The 23,217-nt window shown below is 32.5% G+C and overlaps 1 protein-coding gene across 3 annotated transcripts; it reads right to left on the bottom strand.

Moving 5' to 3' along the window:
* Positions 1-284: 284 nt before the first annotated feature.
* On the bottom strand, positions 285-16,995 carry LOC106663462. 3 transcript variants are annotated; one of them, XM_014388315.2, is made up of 12 exons: positions 16,752-16,995; positions 16,256-16,344; positions 13,692-13,853; positions 13,480-13,611; positions 13,299-13,406; positions 12,360-12,784; positions 9,038-9,220; positions 5,430-5,692; positions 5,175-5,361; positions 4,511-5,087; positions 4,074-4,241; positions 285-3,970 (listed from the first exon to the last, which is right to left on the bottom strand). In XM_014388315.2, the coding sequence occupies exons 1-12, from the start codon at positions 16,756-16,758 to the stop codon at positions 1,121-1,123; spliced, it is 5,151 nt and encodes a 1,716-aa protein (XP_014243801.1). In that variant the 5' UTR covers positions 16,759-16,995; the 3' UTR covers positions 285-1,120. The 3 variants fall into 3 exon arrangements, with proteins under 3 accessions (XP_014243801.1, XP_014243800.1, XP_024083525.1); XM_014388314.2 differs by lacking the exon at positions 16,752-16,995 and adding an exon at positions 16,495-16,745; XM_024227757.1 differs by lacking the exon at positions 16,256-16,344.
* Positions 16,996-23,217: the final 6,222 nt, after the last annotated feature.

The raw sequence follows: 23,217 nt of genomic DNA, 5'->3' as shown, positions 1-23,217 counted from the left end.
TGCATGGCATTTAAAGAAAATTAATTTATAAACATAAATTAACAATTTAATAAGAGGACAAAGTTCTTTTAATTCATTGAACTTAATAATAAACTGAATTGCAACAGCTAAATAAATTATCGAGGGTTTATTTTCTATTAAAATTCATTTTATTCTATATTTTGTGAATCAGACATCAAATTATTAGTAAACAACAAACCAAGCTCTTCTTCGATTCAATTTATTTTTCAACCTTGTCCTTTCCAGTTTTTGTTTCAAAATAATTTAAAAAAAAGAAGCAAAAATAAAAATTAAAAGTTTTTCATTTAATTCAAAAATTTACAGTATTAACATGTTATTTCTGGGAGAAAAAAAGATCTACAACGTACTATTTGCACAATCGATAAACATAACTTACTGTACAATATACATACAATATATGTAAGTAGATATACGTGTGGGCATGTATAATACATATACACACACCCCTTATAACTGGAACAATATATTGTGTAAATATAATATATATACATATTTTATATATATAATTATTGATATAATTAAATATTTAAAAAAAGAAACCCTATACAATTTTATATCTATTAGTGTTTTTGTACATGTGGAGTGTTTGGTCCATTATTGTAAACCATCTTTGGTTGCAATTCTTATTTACATTGTTACTTATTTTATTTTGAAAGGAACAACATTTGATGTCCACTATCACAATATCCAATTGCATTTAATAAGGCAAACGATGGATCTTCCTTATAAAGTTGTTAAAAGTTTAAAAAAAATTCCCTTACTTTTTAATGACCAGTCAATATTATAAAAATGAACTTAGAAAGAATACAAAAACTTAGGATTGAGTTTTGAAGGTCAATTTGTGTAATTGTTATATAAATATGATATTAATTATATCATAATTTATAACAATCCCTGATCATCATTGCTTATCTGCTGCTCTCAAAGACCAGGGTGATAAGGGAGGATCAAGAGCCACTTACAACCTTTAATCTTTAAAAAAAATAATGTTCTTAAGGCAAAAAAAAAAAACAATTTTTTGTAATTTCAAAACTTTTAACAACTTCAATTTAGGCGATTATTGTAATAAAACTGTAGTTTAAGATAGAAGCTACAATGCTCATAACCAAGAGTGCCTGTTTATAGTATCATGCATTATATAACCTGGCGGATAGCCGGCCGGTGGCGGGATAAGCCCTTGGTGAAGTACCATTGGTCTTAAAAGTTCTTCGGGGTGCCTGTGTAACAACTGGGGATACTGGGTGTTCATAAAAGGATGAGGATAGCTGGCGCGACTAGGAGGATGGCCTAGAAAGTATGGGGCGGTTGTATGTGGCGCTGTTTTCGTTGTGCCTCCTTCCGTGGAAGGTGTGAAATAAGGTGACCTAATGTCGTCTAAATAAGACCCATAGCTTTCTTTCAAAGGCGGGCCGAAATTGAAGGCACTGCCCGGGACGCTACTCGTCTTTAAGGATATAGGCTCTGCGGATGAAGGAGCAACATACTGGTGAAAGCCTGAAACTGTTTCAGATTTTTTCTTCCTACTTTTCTTCGATTTGACTGTTTCGGGTTTATTCACGGGTATGTTCCGAGGGGAGTAGACTACTTCTCGTGGGGGTATTTCAGAAGTGACTTTGCCCTGCATAATCTCAGGTATAGACCTGTTGTAACTAGTAAGGTTTGTCGGTATCATATTAGAGTACGCAGAGCCCTTTGCATTGATGAATTCTTGCATCGCGGTATGGCTGTAAACCGATTTACCTTGCATTATCTCAGGATAGTTGTATCTCGAGGTCTGCATCAATTCTGCCATTTGATGATGGTTGTAATTCATTTTTGCCGCAAGAAGCTCAGACTGGTTGCTGTATCCCAGACTGATCTTGCTTAAATCTTGTCCGCTGTTGTAATTTATACCATGCGGTAAATCGGTAATAGCACGATTATACGGCGAGCTGACTTTCGGAGGAATCATTTCATTCAATCGATTCGTGGTGTAAGAAATCGGAGAAGAAGGACTTCTTTTACTTTGGAGAATTTCTCCTGAAGTTACTTTACTATACGATAAACCCGACATTTCTTCAACTCGCGAATCTGTCAGTTTAGATGAACTTACACTAGTCTTACTTAAATTATCACAATTTGAGAAATTGAGAGGTAGTGGAGAACTAGGCGAAGGAGGTTTTAACGGTGATATACTTCTACTAGTGTAATTGAGCACTGGAGGCGATTGGTTATAAGTCTCTGATGTATGTGGTGATTTACTCCTTTCCCTCATCACCCTATTCATCACTTCATCTTTCTTATTCCTTTCTAAATTATGCGGAACATCGTGATTAAGGCTAAAATTAGTTGGCTGAGGATACAACGGATGTGGAGAACGCCCTTGCACTTTAGCATAGTTATCACTGGAGAAATATGGCGATGAAAGATGCCTTTCTTCAGCATACGTATCTAAAAGATGATGTTGTAACGGATGATGAATGCTCATTGTCGGGATGGAATCTGATACTCGGAGAGGCTGTGAAGGCCCGGGAATCCTTCCTGGTGTCGGCGTAAATGTCCTTTCTTGTTCCATGGCTTCCCTCGTAGGAGTAAAAGATCCTCCACTACTCTTGTATACAGGCAACTGTTCAGAAGATTTAGAATTGTCAATTTCACTATACGCTCTCTTTTTAACAGGATAAATCGGTACTGATGACTTCTCTGCATTGCGGAAATTTTCAGTCGTTTTATTCGTGTCGTAATAACTCAAATGGGATGGAATCGATGGAACTCCGCCGTACACATGAGCCGAAGTATGAGGAGCTGAATTGTAAGGTGGATATTCATTTTTAGGAGGAATCTCTTCCCTGCATCTCTGACTCGATTCGCGATATTTATATTCTCTTTGAAGATGATTGACAATATGCTCTTGAGGATTGTTAAGGTCTTGATGATAATGATGGGGGCTTGCGTTTAACACCTCTCGTGGGCTGTTTTCATAATCGTTGGGCGAAATAGGTTGACTTCTGGGACTGTACGGCCTATGGGGGCTCGAATTACGATAATCTCTAGGACTGATATTCGCACTTCTTGGGCTGTGATATGAAGGATGTGGACTAGCACCAGAAAGCTCTTTTGGAGAACAATTCGGCATATCTCGAGGCGATCCACTTTTCTCTGAAGAACCCCTTGGAAAACAAGTATCTTGGTAAAATCCTACTTTTATCGTACCATTGATTGGGGAAGGGTGATATGTTTTACTTATATCTTGCTGTGGAGATAAGTACGGTTCATCTAAACTAGGTCTGGGTGAATGGTCTGCCGGCTCCTGGCTAAATGAAGAACGTTCAGAAACACTACTTCCTGTACTGGCTTTCCTCTGCCTTCTAGCTGGAAGTTCCATATCGAAGCCATGCGATTTCTTATCATCTTCGCCTAAATCATCATCTTTAGATTTCCTTTCATTTAATTTTGATTCTTCTTGTTCAACTTTCTTTTTGTTCACTGGCGCCTTAGGTGCTCCAAAAGCTTTAAACCAAGCACTCAAGTTTGGAGTAGGTTTTTCCTTTTTCTGCTCTTGCGGTTCTGGTTCTGTTTTTTTCTCTTCGAGCACCACTTCACTCTCTGGTTTTGATTCTTCCTCCTCTTTAGACATTTTTTCATCAATGAAGTCTCCATCTTCTTCTATAATTAGCTTATCTTGTGTACAGTCATCATCAGAATCTTTTTTCACAACAGTAGGAGATTCGCCTATTCCTAAACCTAAAACGTCAGTTTCTAATACTTTCCCTAGACTTATCTTAGGAGTGCTATCGTTAAAGATGTTGACTTGAAACTTGGGCTCATTGTTCGAATTATCCTGTAAATTCTCTTTAGAAAGGAGATTCCCCTTGCTTTTTCCTGGCTGCAGTCTGTCAATCGTCCTTTGGATCTCTCTTCTCCTCTTTAGACCCATCTGCTCTTTAAAAAGACGCCTTCTATGCAAATCCTGAAAAAAAAAAGTAACACAAATATAAAAATCAGTTATGTGCAGTACAATAAAAGTGTCGCCCAAAAATATTTTCTATTAAAAAAAAAAAATAATAACTTACATTAGAAAACCTATCCCTTGGCCGAATCGGTCTGTCCATATGTAACCGCCTTCTGTATTCTCCTTCCAAGCTAGCCATTTCTTCAGGAAAGGGTGTATGAAGAGGTGAATTTGAATTTGACGAAAAATCGGAAAATTTAGGTGTCTCATCTAACCATTTGTTAATATCCTACAATAACAAATTATTCAATACAATTTATTTATCATTTGTTTAGTGGTCTAATTGAACAAATTACTAATTTCAATTAATTATTCTTTTTATGTAAGGTCTTAGTTGAAATGAAAAAGTCAGCTCAAATAGTTAAATCAGTGTTGTATTGAGCCAAAGGTCATGGGTTCGAATCCCACTCATGGCGCTAACTTTTTCATCTCAACCAAAACATTACATAAAAAGAATTATTTATTTATTTTCTTAATCACAAGTTTATAATAAACTACCTTGAGTGTTTGTTCAGTAGCTACTTCCAGAGCTTCAAGAGCCTCTAAATTTTTAATAACCCCAGCTCTTTTAACTGGTTTCTTGTTGGCATGTTTATTTTTTAATTTATCTGTAAAACTATCGTCAGATTGTGAGCTATCGCTAACGAGATCACTTTGGCTAGAATACTGTTCGTTATAGTTTATTTTAGGCCTTGTCCGTTCTAAGCTTGTTTCACTTCTTTCTTTGCTTCTATCCTCGACGCTCGTGTCCCTACTGCTGTTTAACCTGCTGCTTATGTCTTTGCTCTCGGAATCTCTAGTTTCGGCTGATTTTTTGTTCTGCTGTTGTTTTTTCATGCCCTTGTCCAGAATCCGTTTGGGCTTTTTCTTTTGCATTATAGGGCTTTGGCTCGTATCCATGCTGTCCTCGTCTAAACTGCTTATGTAATCTGGATATAATTTTTTCTTCCGTTTGACTTTTCTCTTGTTTCTACCTAGCTTCAACGAATCTTTTTCCCTTGGGTCAGAATATTGTAAATCCTGGTCAGATATTGTACCATTGCTAATGCTACTGAGACTTCTACTCCTGTCACTCCTACAAAAAGAAAAGTTACATTAAAATGTCAATTATTCTTTTAAAATTAATGATTAATTTCATATCAATTACTAAAAGGAAATATACCTCATTGGCCCGTTCATTAAGGGGGTTAAAGAACTTCCAAGACTATCGTCATCCATATCTTCTTCTTCTTCTAAATAATTTCGATTAAATGTTGACAGTTCATCATCTGAACTTGCATCTAAGTCTAAATATCTTTCAATTGATGCTTCAAACAGTTGCTGCATGTTGACAGCCATTTCAGTGTATTCTAACAAAAAGAAAAAATTAAATTATCGACTACGTTCATATTTACAATGTAAATAAAAAGACATTTACCGTTAGATGAACCGTTATACTGTCGACAGTTGTCAACTATGAGTTGAAAATCGGCTCTGAACTCTTGTAAAGACCCATATTCTCCATTGTCCAGTTTGTCTTCCATCGTCTGAAGGTCCATCGGCCTTGCGATCACTGCATAATATTTCGGGGCGTATGCTTCATCTACTGGGTCCCGAAAAGGCCAAGAGTCGCTATCAGCTTTCACTCTATCCAGTATTTTATACATGCCCGTCATTAAATCTTCACGAGTTCTTCTAAACCTTTATTTTACAAAAATACAGATATAAGATTTTTTTTAAATCTATTTGTTAACGAAAATTTTATGCATTTCAAGTCAAATAAATTAAGTCATAATTATGATTTCGCCATATGATGAGTGTGTAATTTGGTCATTAGGATTCTCACTGGATTGGTTAAATCATTTAGTTTAAGCAGGGCCAAAATGACCAAACTACAGTCAAAATTCGCTATGCAGTCTGCTACATGATGAGCCTGTAATTTGGCCATTTTGCCTTACTGGTTTATTTAAGATAAGCAAGATCGAAAGATCGGTTATGACCAAACTATTGGGCTGGTGCAAAAATAATGCAGGTTTTGAAAAGGCAGTCAAAACTATTTTTAATTTTTATAAACTAAAGAAAATTTATTCGAAATATTTTCCAACACAATCTATAAATCTTTGCCAACTTGTAATAAGCGCTTTTATTCTGCTAACATAAAAATCTTTATTTCGATTGACAATAAAGTCTTGGAAGGCATTTTCAGCTTATCCGCGTACTCCCAAAATTGTATACCTCAAGAAGGGATGAAAATGTCTAAAAAGGTGGAAGTGGAGGTGTGAAGTTGGGCGAACATAGAGGGTGTGGTAAGGTTTCAAATCCTAAGTCCTTAAGCTTCCACAGGGTTACAACATGGCGTTGTCGTGAAGAAGAGCCAGCCCCTCTCTGTTTAGCAATGCTGGACAGACATTGCAGTTTCTCGTGCATTTTGCCAGTGTTGTGGCAATATTGCTTCAATAGTTTCACCATAATTCAGCAAATTATAGCTTACAACCTCAGTAGTACACCAGCAAACAGTTTTTAAGTGCAGATTTGGTTTCGGGAAGTATTTTGGTGCTTCGTCCTTGTACAAAACTGACCTCCTGTTATCATACAGAATCCATTTCACATCGCACATTACGATTCGATTGAGAATTGGATCATTTTGGTGTCGCAACTGAAGAAACGTGCAAATTTCAAAGCATGAATTTCTATGGCTTTTGGTTAGTTCGGGAGGAATCCAAATGTCGAGCTTATTTTCTTTACCAATTTCTCCAGATGCTGAACAACGCTTGAGTGGTCAACACTAAGCTTTTCCGCAATTTTACATATTGTCTTATATAAATTTTCTTCAGTCAACATTTTAAGCTGGTCGCCCACAACAGAAGGCATACTGTGATGTTCCCTGTCTTCAAGATCAAAATCTACAAGACAAAATCTCTGAAACCATTGCTTCACCATGCATTTCCTAATGCTTCCCTTCCCCCAAACATATTGATGACTTTGCCCAAGTTTAAATTCGTGCAAATAATTTGATGAAAATCTAGTTTGAACATATTTAATTTCATAGGTTATCACTCTTATAAAATTTAATATAAACTAAAATGCTTTGTATAAAAGTTAACAGTTAAAATTATTTATAATAATCCATAAATTAGATTTGAGGATTTAGCTTTGTTTACATTTCAAATACCTGTGGAAATAAAACAAATTTTCAATACTTGCATTAATTTTGCACCAACCCAATACAAAGTCAAAATGGTAAAAGAATAACCACAAGAGACTTTAGTGGGTAATTAGCCAAGGGATAACCTCATTTACTGGATTGGTGACTTAATGATTATATATATTCATCAAATTACATATTGTAATAAATTATAGATTGTAATAAAAAAATATTGGAAAAAAATATTATCAAGTAGAGTGCCAGGATAAAGATTAAGTTGATTGTTGAGGTTTGAGGATCTTGTAGAATGATTTGGATTGTTAGAATGAAAAAGGTGAGATGCTCCAAAGTTTACAGCGGAGAACACACCCAAGCTGACCAACATGACCCGAAGCCACCTGATGCAAGTCCAATGTCCAATTTTCCATAAGATTATATTACCCCCGTGCACATCTGCCTGATGCCACGCAACACTACCCTACTCTAGGCTATGCGAAGCCCATTGCCCAGATTTATGTCGAGTATCATCGAGTACAAAGATAAAAGAACCAGGCAGTCATATTTTTATTTCAAACTATATGTATTATTGTCGTTACATTAATTACAACATACTTATTTTAATATAAACCAAATTAAGCAAGGTCAAAAATTCGTGTTTTTTTTGTTTTTTAAATTAATTTTAATGGTTTGGTAGAAAATTTATCAAAACACTGGAATACCATTTATTGATAGAATGAATTTAAATAACAATTTATTACATGGTTTTGCTCATAAAATTAACCAAAAATTTATTATGTGGTTTTTCACATAAAATTTCACTGACAATTTATTTCACGTCTTTGTTCATAAAATTTATTACATGGTCTTGTTCATAAAATTTAACTAATAATTTATTACATAGTTTTGTTCATAAAATTTTACTAACAATTTATTACATGATTTTGCTCATAAAATTACACCATTTTCATCAAGTAGCATCAGAAGAACCAGACACTCATATTTTTTGTAGTTTATTTAAAACTATATATATGTAATTTTGTCATTATATTAATTACAATATGCAATGTAAACCAAATTAAATGAGATCAAAAATTCATGAGTTTTTACCAAAATTATTTAATTATGATGGTTAAGCAGAAAATTTATCAAAACACCGGAATAACTTTATTTAAAACAGTTAAATTTAACTAACAATTTATAACATGGCTGTGCTCAAAAATGTAACTAACAATTACATGGTCAAAACATGCTCAAAATAATCCATTAAGAACAAAAGAGGGTTTGCAATTGTGATACTAATTTGTGATACTGTATGACTACATTGCGTGCGCTGGACGTCGAATCGATGTGCACACCCTACCAAATTGAGACCAGACGGGTGGCTTTAGGTCATGTCACGTCGCGTTGCATTGGGTGTGTTCCCCCCTTACACCTGGTAATACAGAGCTTTCTTTCATCTTGTAATTTGTAAGTGGTTAGAAACTGTCTTCTGGGTGTACAGTAAGCATTCAGTTCCACATACAACTGTACAACAGATACTGAAGTTGATGGCGTCAGTTGGTCTATGAGCGGATGAACTCTGTTCATTGTGTTGAACTACTAATCACTTTTCGACTTCATGTCGATGTGTTCAATTTGAATTTTTGTTTTTGACCACTTTTTCACTCATGAACACTCTTGGATCAAGGTATGGTCTTGAAGAAAAAAGCAAATTCAGTTTAATTTTTGTCGTAACAACAGATGAATTGTGGGATTAACTCATCGACAAAAGTAATGGGCCAAGGAGGGAAATTGTCGCATAATTTAAATCAATCATTCAAAAATACGCTAATTTGTCCAAATAATACTAAAAATTTGTAACTTCAATTTTTTTTTTTTTTTTTTTAAGTGGGTTGACTTACAGTTGTGATGCTTGAAACTTCTGCTTGGAGGGTTTTATTATAATGGCACCAGTTGCTGACGAGAGGGAATTGTTTGTCTGGCGACCAGCTGGAAGCACGGATGAACTGCCCTCCCTGCATGCGCTATCGTCGTCAGATCTTGATTTTGATCTTCCCAAAGCCCTTTTCTGACGCTCTTCTCGACTGCGGACAAAAATTTTATAGTAGTGATTTATAAAAACAAAAACATAAATAATAATCTAATTAATAGTTTTTATGATCATTATATGGATGTTCATAAGAATGGCCTAAATAAAGTTTAACTGGAAAAATCCAAAAGATGGTAAATTCCACTAAGGTCAATCCACCTTAAAACATTTCCATATAGCCTATAAGCAGATCTGGGATAATGGCCCATTACTGTTTAATTGCTGGATACAACAATATTTTATTGGATATTAGATTACTGGATCAGATCTTCAAGTCTAATCCATGCTCAGAGTTTCCAATAGTCAACTTAAAAATGAAACGTTCTATCCAGCAAATCATTACATCCAAAAATCGTTTTACACAGTTGACTTCGACCTCTTTGCAGGCTTAGAAATGCTGCCAGATCGATAATAATAAAGTCATAAGTATAATGCTGGCCATATAACTATTACAATTATTATAAAAATTTATTATAACTAACAAAATATTGGGCGTGTGCGTGTTCTTTCGTATTTCGACTTTCACCCTTATAAAGACGATAAAGGTGTAGTTGATTCCGAAAGTCAGTATAGATTTTGTGATGCATGACATAGAAGCAAATTTGAGGCATAGCGCCACCACCCACAGTTTATCTCCATCATCATAACCGAACTCACAGCCATCTAAACACTAGTCACAATCCGGCAGTGAGATTTTGTCCCTGCTGAGGACACTCTTACTGCTAGCAAGTTCAGAGATAACATAATAACTAAACATATGAATCAACAGTGGTTCATACGTTTGAGACGAATCAAAGACCAGCCTCATTGTGGAGAGCCTAACAAGCTGATTTAATGATGCATTAGAGGCATTGGAGGATGAGGATTTTGTATTGTTGTGAGGATTGTATGTTTGCAAAAATTGGGAGGACGCTTATCACTTATCAGATAAAACGGCGGAAGGTTAAGTTGCTGAAGGTGAAGAAGTTACAGAAGAGGTTAGAAAAAAAAAACCGAAACAAGAAAAAGAAAGCAAAGAAGGCTAAAGTAACGGCTGAAACATCTGGTTTCCAATCCTTCTTTGACAAAATTTGGAAACCAGATGTTTCAGCCGTTATTTTAGCCTTCTTTGCTTTAGGGGGAAAAGAAAGGAGTATAATGGGGATATGATTTTTATCATTTTGCATAGCAGTATTGGGTTGATGTGAAAAAAATCTGGAAAAACAAAAAAATCCACCAAAAATTTTTTTCTTTCTTTTATCATGACAGTATTTTTTTACTTATAAAGTCACTGTATCCTACACAACTGAACATAATATTGTTCATTTAAAAAAAAAGACATAATACGATCCTAAATACTAAACATACGATCCTCACACTGTGTTAGCGCAAAATTAAGGCAGGTTTTAAAAATTTGTTTTATTTTTGCAGGTGTTTGTTCTGTAAATAAGGCTAAATCCTCCAATTTAATTTATGAATTAAAATAAATACTTTTATCTTTTAGACAAAACATTTTAGTTGATACCAAATTTTATAAGAGTGAGGACCTGCCAAATTAAATATGTCCAAACTAGATTTTCGTCAAATTTATTTGTACAAATTTAAACTTGGGTGAAGTGCGGCCCAAACCGCATCAATACAGTATGGGGTGAGGGAAGCATGATGCAGAGATTTCGATCTTGAATACAGGGAAGGTCACGATAGGCCTTTCTGTCATAGTTGATTGTGTAATTTCCGAACAGCTTATTGTTGACCACTCAACCGTTGTTTGCCATCTGGGTACCGCACAAGCTAACCAAAACCCAAAGAAATTGACGCTTTGAAATTTGCACGTCTCTTCTGTTGCGCCACCAAAATTACCCATCTCTCAGACGAATCATCACGTGTGATGAGAAATTAATTCTGTACGATAATAGGCCATAGATGACGTGCCAAAATACTTCCCGAAACCAAATTCTGGGGTTATTACTATAATTTCCTGAATTATGGTGAACATGTCACAGCAGAGAAATATTGTCACGACACTGACAAACTGCTCAGGAAACTGCAACGTCTTTACCCAGTATTGGTAAACTGTAAGGGGCTGGTTCTTCTTCAAGATAATGCCATGCCACATGTCGTAATGTCAACCCTGTGGAAGCTTAAGTACTTGGGATATGAAGCCTTACTTCACCCTCCATATTCAACCGACATGTCTACAGTCTTCCACTTTTTTAGGCATTTTGATCAATTCTTGAGGGATAAAATTTTTAGAAAACCCGGTGAAGCCAAAAACGGCTTCCAAGTTGTTATTGGGAATCAAATAAAGATTTTTATGTCAGCGTAATAAAAGCACTTAGTACACGTTAGCAGAAATGTATAGACTGTGATGGAAAATATTTTGAATAAATTTTCTTTATTTTATAAATATTAAAAATAGTTTTCACTCCTTTTCAAAACCTGCATTATATTTGCACCAGCAAACCAAGTAGCAGAGCTATCAGAGAAATTTCAGGTATATTGCATAACAATAAAAAGAAGAATCCAATTGGTTAAACTCGATTCATAGGTGATATATGAATTATCCCTCAGGATCAAGGAAGATAACACCGTATAGCTTGTTGCATTTCACACCTGAATAAGAATAAATCGGAAGGGTTTATTTCTATTTGGTCACCTGAGTTGAGAACTGGAATTGCAAGAACGAAACTTGACGTCAAGAGCAGGATTGCACCCTCATTCTATTGTCTGTTTGGTGGAATATTTGAGGAATAATTTATTAGGAACTGTTACCACACAACCAAACCTTTACGGCAGGTATCATGTGCCCGGCTAGAGCATCTTTGTCATTGTTGAAGGCAGTTAGGCTTGCCCCTAGTAAGTCATCCCACCCACCATCACTCCAGGCCTTGCCTCTTCCGATTTTTATTTGTTTTGCTCCCTAAACAACTATTTAAAAATTTAAGGAATTTTTGAAAATTGGACTTACAGATTTCTTTTCCTCTTAGTCACTGGACTTTTACAAAAAGGAGATACAACAAAAAAATTATGTTTTGGATTAAAAATAAAATAAATTTATGTTTTGAAAGTTTGACTTTTTTTCAGAAAACCGAAAAACCTTATGCACACTCAATAATATAGTGCATTAAATTATGTATTTTTTTTATACAACTTACCATTTTTTGACTCTCTGAAGATATTTCTCCCTATTTACAACTTCCCTATCGTAATATCTATCTTTTTTATTTTTTGTGTCTTGCTCTGTTTTTTGGAACTTGAGTTTCTCTAATCGTCTCGACTGTCGTCTAGGCTGATTTTCCAACAGTCGCTTCCTTTGAAGCCTTTCCTTCTCTTCGAAAAGCCTCGGAATCTCTGGCAAAAAATCTTCGGACAGAACGGAATAGAGGATTCGCTCTTCCTTGCAAGTCGAACCGGCCATCGAATCGGCTAGTTTCTGCCAGTCTTCCTCGGTGTAGCACATGACTTTCCACGTTCCCATACCCATCGAACTTCCAACCTCTTCCGTCTCGTCATCGCTAGACGATTCGTCAGCCCGTTTCCTCTTTGACCTTTTATCGTGATCTCTCTTTCTTCGTCGCTTCTAACATAAATAAAAAAAATTATAAGCATACATGAAAATAATTTATATAATGTGAATGTATATCCATAAAAATTAAGTAAATAAATATAGCGGAGAATGTAAAATTACTGTTTTTAAATGAAGCATCATTGTTAGTCTAAAAGCATTGAATTTTTTTTTTAATTATATTGATTCTTCAAATTTCATTTTATAGTTAGTTAAATAAGTTACTTAAGTCTGGACAGTTTTTTAAGTGTTTATCCTTTAAGTAGATTCTGTAAAAGTCAGTTTTGTTGAAGAGATGAAGGCGGTAGATTATTCAGTGTGGTGTCTTCATCTTAAGTATTTTATTTGGAAGTTTTCAAAGCATTCACCTTGTCTTACATGCTTTTTTTATTGGATTATGAGGAAGAGTGTGAGTTTTGATGTTTTATTAGTTATGTTTGGTGTGTTTGTGCCAATAAACAAACAACAGTACAGACAATTAGTTTCTTTAATTTAAAAAAATTGATTGAAATTTTTTTGTTCAATTCACCTTGGGATAATCCTCTTTGTAAAGTCTCGTCCCATAGAAATACCAATAGGCTGATTTATTTTCATCGTGGCCCAACGGATGAACTCTTAAACTATCCGAGTCCAAATTCTGTAAATGCATTAAAGTTAAAAACAAGTGACAGCAACATGAAAAAAATTCTTTAAACATTTAAAAAAAAAACCTTTAAAACGTCTATAACATCATCGGCATCTAGACGAAAGTCGCAAAGTGTATGAAGTATTTCAACCTTGGTTCGCAAAGGGAGAAATTGAAAATCAATGTCTGTATTGAAAGGGTTTTCTCTTCCTTGTTCCTAAAACGAGAATACGATAAAAACATTCATACTGCACTATAGAGTATATATGACTCTATTTGATAATATTATCATCTTACTTTGCACTTTGTCCTGAACAACCTCCGAAGAAACATCTGATAATTGAACGTGGATATTCCATTGTGGCCAAGGCACCCGCTTAAAAGCCTGACGATGAGATCTTGAAGTAATGAACTACCATTTAACTCTGTTCCATCTGTAAGTAGAGCTTCCTCCAGTTCCTAAAAAATTAAAATCCAACATAAAAGATTAATTTAAGTTACTGACAAAATGAAAATTTTCAAATAAATTATAATAATATTTTTGTATCAAACTAACAGAATTAAATGTCCTAAATTAAAAATTAAATGTATTTTGCAATAAGCATTTTGTTTAATTGTCAAAGAAAACGCACTGAAGTATTTATGAAATTATGAAAATCATAATAATAAAATATTGCGTCAACCGATAAATCTATAATGAACACACCCTTTAGTACAAAGTTAATTAATTAATTGCAATAATATGCAAGCAATACATAAATTGCCTTTAAATAATTATTTATGTAAATTGATATTTGATAAGATATTGATTTTCTATCTGTCAATTTACACGAATTATTACTGGAATTCGTATTAATTTAAATTTATTTTGTATAACATATTGAGATTTAGCTTGTAACAGTTACACAATTAATTGAATAATTATAATGCATAAAAAATATTCACAATTAAAAGTCTAAATGGATAGCTATTGCAAGCAATAGGCGTTTAAAAAAATATAAATAAATAATTTATGTAAATGGATTACATGTCTCAAGTTTTAAAAAAAATTAAACAAAACTGACAATCTATTTGTATTAAGTCGCAAAAATGCTAAATTGATTTTTATGTTAACTGTAAAATTTTAACAAATGCCTTTCAAACTTTGATTTAACATATGATTAATTATTCAGAAATCGTGAGATGCGGTCTGGTGTGATGTAGGTTTCAGAAAAACATTTTCTTTATCGTGCCTACGTTTCGATCTTTATTGAGATCATCTTCAGGGTTCAGTGTTTGTCTTCTGTGTAATTGTGCCATTCTTGCGTATCGTGTTGAGAGTGGCACACACTGGACACTCTCAACACGACACGCAAGAATGGCACAATTACACAGAAGACAACCACTTTGAGCCCTGAAGATGATCTCAATAAAGATCGAAACGTTGGCATGATAAAGAAAATGTTTTTCTGAAACCTACATCAACCAGACCGCATCTCACGATTTCTGAATAATTATCGATTAACGGTCACTAATCACCACACACGTATGATTAATATCTTTCGTTACATTGGATTTTGAAGAAAATGACAAAAGTCTCAAGAAGTGCATAACAAACTGAAAGGTGTGACATTTTTTAATTCTGCATTAACATATTATGGAGATCTATTAAGCATGATTTCTTAAAATTATATTATGTAAGGGGCTAGCAACCCTATTATAAAGAAAATAAATCTACACCATTGGCGTGAAAATGGATAAGTTAAAACAAATATTTACCATTGCAATTTTAATGTTTATACTTTTGGTCCAAAATCAATTTTTTTCTAATTTTTAGTTTTAGGGCTGGCAAACTACATTGGTCTACGCCAGCCCTTTCTACCTTAGCTTACTACATTTCTTGCTTATCTTGCTCGCGTTTAATCCAACTAATTTCTTTTTCTGTTTCTCCGGCTCAGTTACAATATTTTACAGTACAACGGAAACCATTGTAATTTTTCCGATCATTTCACAGAATTACTCTACCTTTGCGGGAAAATAGCAACTTTATAAAAGGAGAAAATAAATTTCAATTAAATACATGGATTATAATCATCAGATTTGAGATGTTTTAACTGTTGTTTTTTCAAATTTTGAATTGGCATGATTACCAAAAGTTATATAGTATTATTATTATTTCATAAAATTACATTATTTAAAATAAAATTAATGCCAATTAGTTGCTTAGATTTATAATGGCAAATTGTCATACATGAAACATTTTGACAGATGCTTTTTAAACTTTGAATAAATGTACAATTGCTGATATCAATTGTGTAATTTTTATTATCATTCCATACAATTACACCACCTTTGTGGGCAAATAGCAACTTTATAAAAGAAGAAAATAAATTTCAATTAGATGTATGAATTATGTCATATGTGAGACATTTTAACAGATGTTTTTCAAANCATATGATTACATACACCGTACTCAGTACCTACCTGTACAATTACTCAGATCTATTAAGTGTAATTTTTACTATTTTTCCTTAGGCTTGGATTAAATTTTGAGGGGAGAACAGCAACTAAATTCCCAAGTCAAACTTAAAAACATATAAAACCAACATTTCCATTGGCTAACTATTGCAAACATAAGTCTCAAGATGTGCAAATCTTTTAAATAAAAACAAACAAGAAATAATTTACGCACTATAAAATGGAAATAAATGCTTAATTGAATCATCTATCTCGTTTGTATTTTATTGGCTTTTTTACTCATAACTGACATTTGAACAGATACTTTTCTAACTGTGACGTGACGTACGATCAATGAGATGAATGGTCATGAACAGCATGAATGGAAAACGTGTAAATAATTGAATAATAACGATAAAACTCACCTCGATGTCAAAGTCTAGAAGATTAAACGCTACACGAAAGAGGGAACAAAAGTGAGCAATACTCGGAACTTCCCACCATGATTGTATATCTGCACAGCCAAAAAAACGGACACTGTTAATAATTAAAAATTAACATTTGACAATTCGTCAATGAACAATTTCTACGAAGTTGTAAGGGAGGAAAAAATCAGATGTATGTGAAACATAACCTGTAAATATAGGTTACATAAACATTTTACCGTTTTGATTAACGCGACCACTCAAAGACATGACAGCCAAGAAGAAATGTTTAAAGTTAAAAAGGCATGAGGCTCGGTTAAAAGTGAAACTAAGCCGGAGCGACTGAAAATGAGACGGTTGAGGCCGAACTGGCCCGAGTTACCGCCATTGCTAACAACTTGAAAATAATTTTCAACGGGACGAAACTTCAAATCGCTCCGGCCGGTTGAAAAAGGCCCGTTTTCAACTTGAAATATTGTTTGGACATTTTCTTTACCATCCATCAGCCTAGAGTTCACTGCCCGAATACCGTCATTATTTCCATGTAAACACACAATTGACTCAAGACGATGTTTCTGTTGTTTTGAATCGCCGGAAGTCTAGCACTCATTCTCCGTGAACGGAGAGTTCTGGGAGTCGACTGAAATGTGCCAGCCGCTGGCCGGGCCCAACTCAGTTTCGCTCACATCCAGTCGAATTACTGAGCGCTAGATGTACCACCACAACCACCACTCAACAGCTATCACACGCCAAAAGAGGGAATTTCAATATTTTCCCATCAAAATATGTACAGAAATGTTACATCTTGAAATATTATGTATACATTTTAAGTTATAATATCTTTGGTATTTTTTATTAATAAATATAAGCCTTTAGTTCCAGCAGGTTTAACCAAAAAAAAAAACAAAAAAAAAAAAACACCATTATGGAGTTCCACAGCAAGAACGGTGCCACACTCAACATTTTATATTTCTTTCATTATTTCTTTAACAATAAAATATTTTTCATATAAATAAACTTCTGTAAGTGTATTTATTTATTTCAAAGATAGAAATTGGGCTTTAAACCGCTTGCAAGTACATATAATAGAAATAAATTTAGTTTCATAAATATAAAGAGGGAATTTTAATATTTTCCCATCAATATACATGATAGTATATCCCCAAATACTTTTTCTTTTTCTTCATTCTACAGTCAAGTGTGCAGACATGTTAAATTTTTAATTATTATTTATGTATTATTTGGAGATCGTGCGATATGGTCTGGTGTGATGTAGGTTTAGAAAAACATTTTCTTTATCGCGCCAACGTTTCGATCTTTATTGAGATCATCTTCAGGGCCTGGGATTTGTAAACATTGTTTAAATTATAGAAATACATGTAGGATGTGAAAAAATTATTTTATACAATGATAGAAATTTTAGAATCATTCAAAGTATTTGTACTCATGACTTTTGACTATAGAACCTACTCAGAAAATAAATACTTGATTGAGTTGACTTTGATTGAGTACAAATACTGTGAATGAGTCTAAATTCCTAAATTATAAATTCATTTTTGCACATCCTACATGTATTTGTATAATTTAAAAAATGTTTCTAAGGCCCTGAAGATGATCTCAATAAAGATTGAAAAATTGGTACAATAAAGAAAATGTTTTTCTGAACTTACATCGGTCTCCACTAAGCACTAGTCATTCACTAAACACCACACATTATTAATATATTTAAAGTTAAATTATGTTTCATTGTAATAAAATATATTAATATAAGAAAATATAATATATAATAAAATAAATAATATAANCAGACCGCATCTCACGATTTCTAAATAAATATCGATTAATGGTCACTAATCACCATACATATAATAAAATATTTTTCATACAAATTATTTAACTTCTAAATGTCTATATGTAAAAATGATAAAAATAAATTTAGTTTTATATATTTTTCCCATCAATATACGTATATAAAGTATCCCAAAATTATTTTTCTTTTTCTTCATTCTACAATCAATCTTTTCCTTTTCCTTCATTCTATAGTCAAGTGTGCAGACATGTTAAATCTTGAGTTATTATGTTTTCATTTTAAGTTAAATTATCATTCATTATTTTAATAACAACAAAATATTATATATTTTTCAAATAAATGATTTAACTTCTGTACAAATAGGGCTTTATGTCCCTTACATGTACAAATGTTAAAAATAAATTTAGTTTTATAAACATAAAGAGGGAATTTCAATATTTTCCCAACAATATATGTACGTATACATAGTATATCCTAAAATATCTTTTTTCTCCTCATTCTGCAATCAAGTGTACAAACATGTTAAATCTTTTATTATTATTATTATTTTTATTTTATTTTTACATTTTAATTATCTTTCATTATTTCTATAACAATAAAATCTTTTTCATATAAATTATGTAACTTCTGTATGTGTATTTATTTATTTAAGGTTTATGACCCCTCACAAGAACATTATTAGAAATAAATTAAGTTTTATAAACATAGTAAAATAATAATAACAGCAATAATAATAACAAAACATTACAAAACAATAATGATAATAATATATTATATTAATATATAATACATCTAAATATGTACAAAATACTCTTATTTTTACTTACTTAATCAACATATCTTTTGTAATTGTTTTCTAATATTATTTATATAATACATATTTTAAAATATAAATATAATCTTAAAACGACAATTTAAAAATTTAAAATAACAATGATAAATGTGAATTTTTTAATGTATATTTACATGAAACATTCTTTTAAGCTATTTTCTTCCTTTACAGTTAATGGCAGAATATCAAGTACCCCATGACCCTCAATTAGTTTAATTCAATAATATGTGTAAAGGTTGTGTTGAGAGTGAATGTATTTATTAGCATGAATGTGTGATGGGAGAGGGTGAATTATCAAGTTCACCATTGACCTTCAATTCGGTAGTTGGGTTTATTATTATTAAAATCCCACCTGTCATGGCCAAATTATAGGAGAGCATTCTTCATTCTCCTGCGCGTGTACCTGTTGCCCAACCAATACTTGCTATTTGGCAGCAGATTTTACTGGTACTAGCTTCATATTGTTTAAAAACTTAAATGGCTGCATCTTTTACGTATTCCAACACTGAATTTGCTTGGAAACCAAGGCAGACAGACTAGCTCAGAAGATTGAGAAACCAAGTCTGATAGGAAGACACTAAAGACAGATAGAAAGCAAGTCTGACCAGCAGACACTGAAGATGGTTAGAGAGTAAATCTGATGGGCAGGCACTCTAAATGTTTAGAATCCAAGTCTGAAGGGCAGATACTGAAGACGGTTAGAAACCAAGTCTGACCGGCAGACACTGAAGATGGTTAGAGAGTAAATCTGACGGGCAGGCACTCTAAATGTTTAGAATCCAAGTCTGAAGGGCAGACANTATATCTATCACATTTTCTCTCACAAATTTTAATTTAAACTCATAACAATGAGTTGAAAAAAATTGTATGTTAATTTGCTCTCTAACGCTTAAGAATATATTCTTGTTGTTTTCAGGTGAAATCATGAAACAAAAAAACAACAACATTACATTACTAAAAACCAAATGAGATCATTGCAACAAGTCTTTTTAACTGACAGACTATGTATATTTCACCAAGTCAAGAAGGAAACGGTTTCCTTTTAAACGCTAACATCTGTTTAAACATCTCGAAGTAACGTCAACTTTCTATTTATCTATTTGTAATTCAAATAACTTGTACTGAAATAGAATCAGCATTCGTATTAGCATTTGTTTCATTGGCAACAAATGAATTAGTGCAATTATATGTTGGGTGTCATGGACAACGGGTCAAATTAATTTACAATAAATTTTCAAATAATTATCAATCAAAGCAGTGCTGGGATTTAGAACCCAGAACTGCTAGCATGGCAAATACAAAGTCAGATGCCCTAACTATGGGGCCACCGCAGTCCCCCTCACTCTGGGGAGATCTGAAGCATTCCGTTATACTAGTGTGATGCTAAAGCAAATAAAAATAAACAAAACAAACCCTAAATTTTTTTAAAAACTAAATAAGTGTCAGTGCATAATGTGATTAATACAAAAAATTCAAGATATATTTAAATAAATTAAAAAATATATTTATTAGGAGAACTTCATTGTATTTGATGAAATGTGAGCACACTAAAAATATGGAATTTGTACCAAAGGAACTTTTAAATTGCAATCTTGAAAAGCTATGTTTTTAAATAGTTTTGTTCTCAAGGGTGCAGATTTACCCTTAAATTATTAAAGATTGAACTCCTCATGTAACAATTAATTTATCCCTTTAAAAGGTTGGATTATCTTTGAATTTTCATATTAATATTCAGGATCTTTAGAAATGTTCAATTTTACAAAAGTTTTTATTTATTAATTTTTTATTTTTTGACATCCTATTTTGCCCCAAGGGTTCAGAAATATTTTAACATTTTTGAATATCTTGCAACCCAAAAATGAGATTTTTTTTTAGATTTCCCTGGGCCTTTCCTTTTGACTTTAGGCAAAGTCTAGGGAAGACTTTAAGAACAACAAAATTCCCCTTTTCTGGCAATTGAATGAGTGTAATAGTTAAATGGTTGTAGTCTGTCAGTATGGGGTCTACGGTGGGGAGGTCGATGGCAAAAAAGCATACCATGAAAAATCAGACATTATTGAAATGTGACCAATTTTATATTTACCAGAAGGGAAAATAATATTAAAGGAAAATTTTCAACTGTTAAACATTTCCAAAAATTGTTTAATATTTTGACAACCGTATTATGAATACTGTTATACCCCGTATAATTGGTTGAATTATGCCTTAGAAATTGATTTTAATTATTACATGATTTAGTTTTCATGCTGATTACTTTAACTTACAGAATACAAACTGATTAGACTTTAACCAAAACAGAAGAAGAAAGAGACATAACACGAACAAAATGCATTAACACAATATAACTCACTACACATTATAATTACACTTGTAACTTAGTCATTAAAAAAATGGATTTTTATTTTATATATTTTTTTAAGGATTAGAAAGATACATTTTTATTTATGAAAATTTAAATATGTATGTTACTTCAAATAAGTTTTATTAACTTTTTTCTATTAAATTAATTTGATATATTTTTCCTTTTTACACATTATTTAACTAATATGTGTAAATTATAAAATTCTTTAAAAAATGCATAACTAAATGTTTTTTTATTTTACATATTGTTCTTTTTTACGTGCTTGTTTGTTTTAAAAAAATGAATACATAAACATATATGTCCAAATTTTGTTTTATTTCACTGTTCACTGTAAGTCTGACTGGCCAACACTGAAATTGAAGAGAAACCAAGTATACAAGTAGTTCAGACATATTAAGGTAAGAATTCCTCATTATAAATGAGTCAAGAAACGAGTCACAATCATAAATGTTTTCTTGCTTAATCTTAGTACTCTTGCTTCCCTCAAATGACTTTGCTCTATGACCGAGTGATGAAAATGACTATCACACTGACAAATGATGAAATCTTCTGTACACAATAGTATATCTATTTTTACCGAGATAGGAAAATTATATGTTTAACTTATTTTCAAATATAATTTTAATCTAAACATTACTTTACTTACATAATTAGTTTATTTTAGGAAGAGAAAGGAATTTGTAAAAACCTAGAATAAATATCGTTGACGATTTGGTAATAATTTTTTTAAAGAAAAATACAATTGTAGGAGGAATATTATTTTAAAATTTCAAAATAATTGCGGATGGTAGCCCAGGCTGAATCGATATTTATGTAATAAAGGTTTAGAAATGATTTTCATTATTTATAATATATAGATTGATAAACACAGTTGCCCGAAGGAACTGTTTACATAAGTAAATGAATAATTTTATAAATAAAAATAATTAATATTTCAAGAACATAAATAACGATAGAAGGTAAAATAACCTATCTGCAAAGATTTAAAATTTTTACAATACTGTCAAGTGTCATTTGACCTATTTTTTAAATAACAAAACGTTAAATTTGTATCAAACTGTCAGTTTGTTGACCAAAGATTGAAGTAAAAAAATCAATCGTGTACAGGGTGCTTCATCAATTTACAAGTACATCGCAACAACGCCGAAACCTGGGAAAATATAAAACTTCTTTTAGATTGATCATTTGTCCACAATCATTATCTTATCTTCTACTTTCGTATATATTTCCAGACTTGAAACGTTTCCCCTCTAGTTAGTACTCGTTCACAGAGTTGACACTGAAAAAATGACTGGAGGACAGGAAAATCTTGAAGTTTTATTCAAGTAAGTGACTTAGAAGGATTTTGTCTTTCCTTTTTGAGTGTTTCATTCCTGAAATTTTTGTGTCTTTGGTCTTGAGAAACAATTGTACATCAACCAACAAAGTACAAAATTTCAGTCATTTACATAAAATTTTGTCCTGTTCTTATTACTACGTAAAGGTGTAAAACAATTTTAATAGATCAATCAATAAATAGTTTAGCCTTAACTCTATTTTGTTCAACAATATTGGATTGTTTCTATATCGGTAAGGATTTTGGGGTGTCACCGCCTATTGCATTTGTAAGTTATTACATCATCAAATTCCACTTCATTGCTTATATTAGAAAGGACTTCAGAATATTTAAAACCAAAATAAATATTTTAAAAATTAAATAATTGTAGAGAACTACGACCTCTAAGAGAATGTATCGGGTAAAAAAATGATCATTTATAATTTTTTGATGCTGCCCATCCTGATTTTATAGATCTCCGTAATACGATGATGGCTAGGAATTTTTTTTTTTTTTCACAATAAGCATTTATTATGTCCCATGCGTTTTGGTGTAATATAGACCATTTTCAGTTACTTTTTTTTATATAAAGTGGTTTGATGGTTTTTTACATTTGTATAAGCTCAGAAGTGGATTTTGGGCG

Source organism: Cimex lectularius, unplaced genomic scaffold (assembly GCF_000648675.2).
Source record: "Cimex lectularius strain Harlan isolate CLEC.00 unplaced genomic scaffold, Clec_2.1 scaffold114, whole genome shotgun sequence".
NCBI lineage: Eukaryota > Metazoa > Arthropoda > Insecta > Hemiptera > Cimicidae > Cimex > Cimex lectularius.
Note: the sequence above shows the minus strand (reverse complement) of the source record. Positions and strands in the feature narration are given on the sequence as shown.

What these genes read in the sequence shown, in the direction of transcription:
- LOC106663462 (XM_014388314.2), bottom strand. Translation starts at nt 16,525, where the DNA reads ATGTCTTTGAGTGGTCGCGTTAATCAAAACG. An exon ending in GTATAACGGTTCATCTAACG is followed by an intron (nt 5,362 to 5,429) that starts GTAAATGTCTTT and finishes TCTTTTTGTTAG; the next exon opens with AATACACTGAAATGGCTGTC. An exon ending in TTAATGAACGGGCCAATGAG is followed by an intron (nt 5,088 to 5,174) that starts GTATATTTCCTT and finishes TTCTTTTTGTAG; the next exon opens with GAGTGACAGGAGTAGAAGTC.